This window comes from Xiphophorus hellerii, chromosome 12, assembly GCF_003331165.1.
Source record: "Xiphophorus hellerii strain 12219 chromosome 12, Xiphophorus_hellerii-4.1, whole genome shotgun sequence".
In the NCBI taxonomy this organism is placed as follows: Eukaryota; Metazoa; Chordata; class Actinopteri; order Cyprinodontiformes; family Poeciliidae; genus Xiphophorus; species Xiphophorus hellerii.
In genome coordinates, this window is record NC_045683.1 from 19,787,981 (window position 1) to 19,795,511 (window position 7,531).

A 7,531-nucleotide genomic window follows, 5' to 3' on the forward strand; every position below is an offset into this window, starting at 1 on the left:
CCCGACGGGGGCGGATCTGAGGGGAAGTTAAGAAATGTTTATTGCTTTGCCAATTCATTTTCAGGTTGAGATGTAGGGCAAGTGCAACTATCATTTCATATGTATGTGTGTTTACAAATGGCTTTTGAGGTAATACAATGGTAGTTCCTATTAGTTATCTAAGATATTTGTTAATGACCTTTTGTATTGTTTTAGTTTTGCAGTAATTGATGGAGATGTTCAGCAGCGAGCTGATGCTCAACTGGTACAATGGGCCCAAATGTGTGCTGATGTAATATCCTTTATATCACAATCTACCTGAAGTGTTAATACAAACCAGAATGGATCTAGATCAGTGGTTCTTAACCTGGGTTCGGTCGAACCCCAGGGGTTCGATGAGTCGGTCTCAGGGGTTCGGCGGAGCCTCTGCCGCGGAAGTAAAGACACACTTGTGTAAAGTCGTGATGACGCGCCCCGCTTGGCCATCACTTGCTGCAGAGGATCGTGTTACATTGCTCGGCCAATCAGTGCTGCGGGGAATTTAGTGCGCGAAGTATCAGCGGCTGTCGTAGTTGTACGTCGCGTGGTTTCTTTCTTAATATTTTAATCCATACTTAATATGTCGAGCAAAAAAAGAAGAAAATGAACAGACTTTGCTCTGAAGATGCACTTGCCAAGGTGAAGCCACGCCTCTCTGAACTGGTCTCCCAAAGACAACAGCAGAAGTCACACTGATTCGCAGGTATGTCATTTGTGCAATACTTTATTCTGGCCCCCCAAAAAAGTATTTTGTGGATTCAAAATGACAAAAAACTAATTAAATTTAAAATTTAAAATATTAAGAAAATTTTTTAATTCTTTGAAAAAATCCAAATTTATTTTTAATAAGTAAAATAGTAAAAAAATATATTTTTGGGGGCTGAAATTCTTATATGGGGCCGAAATATTTTTTGGGGACCAGAATAAAGTAATACTGTAACTTGCTCTGAGTTCATGGTTTTGTTCTTTGAGCAAGGTGACGTTCATGCACGGCTCGTTTTGTGCACCAGTAAAAAAAACATATGCCTATGTCTGGAATTTGGAAAAAAAAAAAAAAATTATTTATCACTAAAGAAGGGTTCGGTGAATGCGCATATGAAACTGATGGGTTCGGTACCTCAAAAAAGGTTAAGAACCACTGATCTAGAAGGTAGCAGTACATAGCAAAATGATGTAACACCAATCCATAACAATCCAGGAACTTAAATACTGTGGCATGGGAAAGGGGAAATAAAGAAAGCAAATCGCATAATCAAAGGAAAATAAGGAACAGTGAGGTGAACTAAAGATCAAGGAAAGTACCAACCATGGGAAAAGGCCTGACAATGATCGAAAAGAAAATAAGTGCAAATGCACAAGGAAGTATACAAATAGATAAACTAAGAATCTAAACAAAGGAACTATGGCAAGACCTTTCAATGAACAAAAATGAAAATCAATACTGAAACAGACAAATATAGTGACATAATTCTATTTTCAAATAGAATGGTTGGTTTGAAGTACAGCAAAACATCTTTGCCATATCTAGATATCTAAACGATTAGACTGGTGAAATGTTTACCACTGTTTGAGTTAGCAGGTAACTAAACAATTGTACCAAAGTTGCCTGTAAAAGCATGAATTTATTCATTCAAGTGATGTTATATATCTTTATCAGATTATCACAACTGTCTTACATTACCAAATCCTTAATCTAAAAAACACACAAATTTTTAAAAAACACAGAAATTATTTAAGGATCTTTATTTGAACAGATTAGATCCATAAAATACAAGCTTTTGACATGCTTTACATACAATTGATATAGAGGTAAACAGGTATAAATTTATGCTAAAAGCACACTTTAAATGTTAAGGCATTTTATCGGAAGGTATCCTGAGAATACAAGCTTAGTTACATTATTTGCACCAGATGAAGATGGCCAAAAGCATCTTAACTCATCAGAAATCATCTGTAACATAGCATGCCAAGGCAAAAAAAATTTCCAGTTTACTTCATCATGCTTAATACATCTAATAGTGATTACACTGGCTTTATTATGTCACTCTCCAACAACACATTTAGAGCATTCTTAGGGAATTCTCTAAATGAGCATGGTAAAGCCTATGTGGTTTCCTATATGTTTTAGCCATAATTTAAATATGTGGTTATTTTGTATCCAATTTTTCCGGAATCGAAGATGGGAAAAGTGATGTGTATGCCGGAGGAACATCATTTGTCTGAGCCAGAAAGTCTGTAGTCATGTCTGGAGCAGAAGGCATTGGGTTGAAAGTGGGAGCTGAAGGAGACACGGAGGAAGAAGGTGGCTGGACCTGGGGCCCCGAAAGGGGCGTGTGGAACATCGGCGCGGGCGGTGGAGGATGAAGCATGGTGGAGGATGAAGAGGGTGAAAATGGAGATCCATATGGAGAAGGCCCCTGTGGCATTGGGTTGCTGTGGGCCCCATATATGGGAGGTGGCTGAGGAGCATAAGGTCCTGGCGGACCACAATAAACCTGTGGATTATTTGGGTATGCAGGTGGTGGTGCAGAAGGACTTTGGGCACCTGGGTAGCCATAGGGACCTGAAGACGGTGGTGCAGGATAAGGACCAACAGCCATTGCAGGGGGAAGGAAGTCACTGTAGGCTGGACCACCGAAAGAGCCAGCAGGATAAGGACCCACAGGCCCACTGTTATTAGCACCAAAGACTAAAGTAGGGTGTGAAATAACCACTGGGAAGATAATCTCTGGATCAAAGGCAAAGCTGATGTCCAGATATGCCTGTGAGACATCATGAAAAAGTTATGATTCAATTTTAAATGGCTTAAAAACTGAAAAGTTTCCAGTATGCATATTTTAAAATAAAAAGTTCTATTTAACACGTTTCTGTGTTGCACCTTTAATTGGTGTGTCACCGAGATGATTTCACAGTTCTCGATGGAAAGCATCTCATCGGTGGGAATCTTCATCTCACACCTGACCTCGTGTTGGGTGTGGGGTTTGATAACCTTATCGACCGCTTTCTCGACAGTGTATTCCTCATTTTTGGTGTCTCCTTGAGCGCGAAACTGAACGCGCCGCACCAGGCTAAATTTGGGAGTCATGTCTCGAGAAGAAGCATTGTTGACTTTTGCAAATATCAGCATAGTTTCACCTGCCAGGAAAAACATCTCAAATTGTTGACATTTCTTTAAGTTTTCAATCACTACGTAGAATTTAAGCTATAAATCTTAATTATATAAGAAACAGCAAATATACATATACCTCTGCTGTTAAAAATATTTCTAAACTTTCTTCAGAATACTTGGAAGGCTGCTGTAGTTACTTAGCTTCTGCATTTTTTTTATTGGAAAATATTTGCACTGTTAGATTTGTTTCTTACTTTTGTTTAGAAAAACATCTGCAGAACTATAAAGGTCCATTAATCCACTATTGTTTATATTTACCTGAGTAAACATCACTTAAATTAAATTGATCTTTAGCATTTAAAACAGCTTATAATTGAAAAAGAAATTCGACTACCTGGGGCGTACACCGTCTTGTTAACAGTGGCATCCATGTGAACTTGTCCCTTAGAGAACATCCCCATCTCCTTCTCTGTGGAACCAACTTGCTGTGACTGGAGGACAGAAAAAGAACACAGTCATAGCAAAGTCATGAAGACAATGTTCCAACATCTACAGCACAGCTAACAGTGGAGCCCCTCACCTCAATAGATTTTATTAGTCTACTCTTTGCAATCTAGGGCAGTGATATCACATCACTGAGTCTTCAAAGCAGCACTGTCATAAAGGCGTTTTCTCGTTCCACCTGATAATGCATTTTAATTGTAGTAAGTCGATTAAAAGACAAAAGTCCAAAGCTGAACAAGTGTCGGTTCCCCTAAAGTTAGAATTCTAATATGGTTGCCATAAATTAAAATGGTAGAGGATGCAGTTAATTCTCACTTCTGCCACTTTATATCCTCATTCAGCCATATGTTATACGGAACGTAACTAAGGTGCCTGCTTGAACAAAAAAATCATCCTGGCTGAGTGATCATGCCACCATTTCCCACTCTAAATGTAAATACACACACATAGCCAGGTCAAACAAGCCAATAAAACAGGATATCAACAGGTATAATGATGTTACTGTAACCTCACAGATGCATTTAATCTGTTGAATTACACTATTCAGACAACACAGCTAGAAATCAGCTTTTTATTTTGCCTACAAACTCTCTAGAAAATAAATAGTGTAGCGTAATATACACAATAGTAGAGATTAAAAGGAGAATAATCCATCTGCAAAACACTAGAAGTAGTCCATTAGCTCCTGTATTATCAAACTAGTTCATTTAACGAGGTTTTCAAAACCCAAACGTTTTGCTGGTTTGTGCTTATTAGCTTAAGCTCACAGCTTGCAATGATGAAATTGGAACTAACTTTGTAAATAATTGATACCTGCAGATTTACCACTGAAAGCAGCACCAGTGTCATCTGTAGCCCAGTTTGAGAACCACAGATTAAGTGGTTCTGCCATGAGTTTGTTTTGTTGTTTTACTGCTGTTTGATGTATAAATGCTTATTATACAGTTCTGATTATAAATTTCATGTTGCATGTAAAACTGTAATATAACATTAAACTGTCCACTGTAGCTAAAAAAAACTAAGAACCATTCGTGTGGGTGCACAGAACAATAACTTAAATCAGAGGTCTTCAACTTGGGGGGAGGTACTGAAAGTGAGATTTAAGATATTTTTTGTACATATTGTTTTTAGTTCAAATTTGTCTTTAAATACACATCAAAATATGAATCAAACACATAACAAATTGATAAAAAGTGGCATCAAATGTATTTCAGTCAGAAATGCACATTCAGTGAGCAAAACTCTCCCCATTATTTTAAGTACTGCATCATTTTATGCAAAATAACAGTTTGTTCATAACAGTGGCATTAGTAGCCCATCACTTTTGTATTCAAGCATATGTTTAAAATAAAACTGTTAAATAACTTAAATGCACAGTTATAAATTGTGTTTTATGCAGTACTAAGTCTAGTTTATTGTAAGAGGAAAAAAAAGAGAGAAAGTTAACTGTCAGAATATCCACAAATGTCACCAATACAACAGTAAAACAGCAGGATTTGTGGTGACTTATTTGATGACTGAATATATCATGGAATATTATACACACTAAAAGAGTGTTGAAGTTTAAGAAGGACTTTGAGACAAATTTGAGCTCCTTTTCTGCAGTGGAATTCATCCTCCAGCTCCTGGACAGTTTGGCCTCCAGTTTGTAGACAATTTTTCCATGAGTTCCTCTGAAAGATGATGGCATCTTTCTGTATGGCAAAAATGATTATGGTTATTCGACCCATTAGTGAAGGAACATAATGTCATACGTTCATTGATAAGTTCCAATCAGAGGTGGCTAGAGTAGCCAAAAAATACTTACTCAGATGGGATCCTAAAGCTGAATTTGTAGACATGGGTCCCTTCAGGCAAAACAGTTTCTGGAAATCCAGAAAAGAAATTTGGTACACTTAGTTAAATTATAAAGCCTTTCTGATCATTTATTTCACACAAAACGTTTTTATAGTGAAGTGATATTCGCTACACTGATGTGGAAGTTGTAATAAGTGGTGCATGCATGAACAGCACCCTGTCAAAGCGCTTCCTTCTGTTGCCTCACACACAAACACACCCTCACCCTAGCAAGTACAATCTGCATAACAACACTAAAACAAAATCAAGAAACATTGAGTATAATACAAAAGTGAACTGTATAAGTAGAAAGGATTTAAAGAATCTGCAATTACGCATTGTTTAGGTGTCTCAACCTACAGTGGCCCTGATGCCACAAAAGCGTTCATAGTACTCTCTTTTGTGTGTGTTTTCTGAAAAATATTCATACTGTCTACCTAAATCTTTAAAAGTGCATTAATGAATCAGTGTTTAGACTGCAGGGCGTAGTTGACATAGTTGCCTTGCAGCAAGAAGGTCATCCGTTCGAGTCCTGGCCTGAAGTCTTTCTGCATTGAGTTTGCATGTTGTCCCTGTGCATGTGTGTGTTCTCTCTGGATACTCCAGCTTCCTCACACAGTCCAAAAAAAAGACTGTTAGTGATATTGATGTCTTTAAATCATCCTTGAATGTTGTGTGAATGTTTGTACGCATGGTTGTCTGTCCTGTGTATCTTTGTAAAGGACTGCTGACCGGTCCAGGGCATATCCCGGCTTTTGCCCTATGACTTCTGAAGACAGGCACCAGCTCCCTCCCCACACTGCACAGACAGGTGGGTATACAATGGATGGATGGATATTTAGCCTGCAATATTCCATTTGAGATTTGACCAGTCAAAGTAAACACTTTAGATCTGAGATGAACTAATGCTGTCCAGACTTTTCAAAAACATTTAGCATCTAATTGTAGTGAAACATTTCTCAGCTCGATCTGTCACTTTGATGGTCTGTGGTGTAGAGTAAATTTTGTTGTAGCGTACACAACATGCCCATTCCTATTGATAAGACATCCAGACAGGCCATGGAATTTGTTCTAACTGATAACTATTTTTGTAGACTTGTGGCCGCCCCAGCTATCTTTGCCCTTCTTAGCAGAAAGCCATATTGTGCAAGTGAAAAGCCACAGAAATGACTTTGTAGACTGACAACTTGTTTCTTAACATTACAACTTTCAAAAGTAGAACTTGCACCATAACATTACAGCACTGCATTTCTAGTAGTTTCAGTATCAACTATTTGTGAAAGTTCGTACACACAGTTGGAATTCATAAAAAATAACAGATGACCATTTTAACAACAAAACTGCATACAGGCCTTCAGATGAAGGGGAAACCAAAAGCATGCTGTACTTTCTACATTAATGCAGCTACCAAAGCTTACCCTCCGTGCCTTCTGGGATTAAAAACTCTTTCAGTTTAAAATATCTCCGGTGCGCGGAGTACGTGTGCGTGCGGTCGCCGCGCTTTTGCGTCCATCGGACGTCTGCGTCTCCTTTAGCCTTCACAAACAGCCGCTGAGCTTTGGTTTCCTTAGATAAGGACAGAATTGCTTGTCCCGTCACAATGTCTCCCTCAGAAAACGTCCCCTCCTCATTCAGCGCGTCGTAGTTGATTGTAAAGCTGTTCACAGCTGGCATCGCTGCACAAAGGAGAACGAGGAAAGACAAAACAACACAGAAGCATGCAACCACGCAGAGAGTTCTATCTCATCAAACGCTCTGGTTAGACTGTAACCACGGTTGTGGGAAAAGACACGCCCAGAACAACAAGTTTTTATTTTTATCATAGGTCTCTACTGCCCCCTGTTGGAAAACAAATGATTTAAAGGAAGTGAAAGTAAGGAGGGTCAAAAGTGCCACCATCAGATAAAAAACAAACAACAACTTACTTTATATTACATGAAATTTTTATGAAAAGATTGTAAATATATTTAATAAAAAATAATGTATTTATATTTGATTGAATGATCCAATTTACTTTGCACACAAGATTAATATACTTTAAAACACTTCACTTAATAGATGATA

At 38.1% G+C, this 7,531-nt stretch overlaps 1 protein-coding gene across 2 annotated transcripts; it reads right to left on the reverse strand.

The window, feature by feature from the left end:
• Positions 1–1,745: 1,745 nt before the first annotated feature.
• LOC116730047 (arrestin domain-containing protein 3-like) lies at positions 1,746–7,253 on the reverse strand. Of its 2 annotated transcripts, XR_004341243.1 has the most exons (7): positions 6,886–7,253; positions 5,439–5,496; positions 5,178–5,325; positions 3,522–3,618; positions 2,897–3,153; positions 2,110–2,780; positions 1,746–2,075 (listed from the first exon to the last, which is right to left on the reverse strand). XR_004341243.1 is itself a non-coding variant. In XM_032579013.1 (6 exons), the coding sequence occupies exons 1-6, from the start codon at positions 7,139–7,141 to the stop codon at positions 2,166–2,168; spliced, it is 1,431 nt and encodes a 476-aa protein (XP_032434904.1). In that variant the 5' UTR covers positions 7,142–7,253; the 3' UTR covers positions 1,746–2,165. The 2 variants fall into 2 exon arrangements, 1 of the variants encoding a protein (XP_032434904.1); XM_032579013.1 differs by having other exon boundaries at positions 1,746–2,780.
• Positions 7,254–7,531: the final 278 nt, after the last annotated feature.

Excerpts from the sequence above, each read along its gene's own strand:
- LOC116730047 (XM_032579013.1), bottom strand. The coding sequence starts at position 7,141 with ATGCCAGCTGTGAACAGCTTTACAATCAACTACGACGCGCTGAATGAG. Across the intron at positions 5,326-5,438 it reads AGCTTTAGGATCCCATCTGA|AAAGATGCCATCATCTTTCA; the intron begins GTAAGTATTTTT and ends TTTGCCATACAG. Across the intron at positions 3,619-5,177 it reads TAAACTTCAACACTCTTTTA|TCACAGCAAGTTGGTTCCAC; the intron begins GTGTGTATAATA and ends TCTGTCCTCCAG.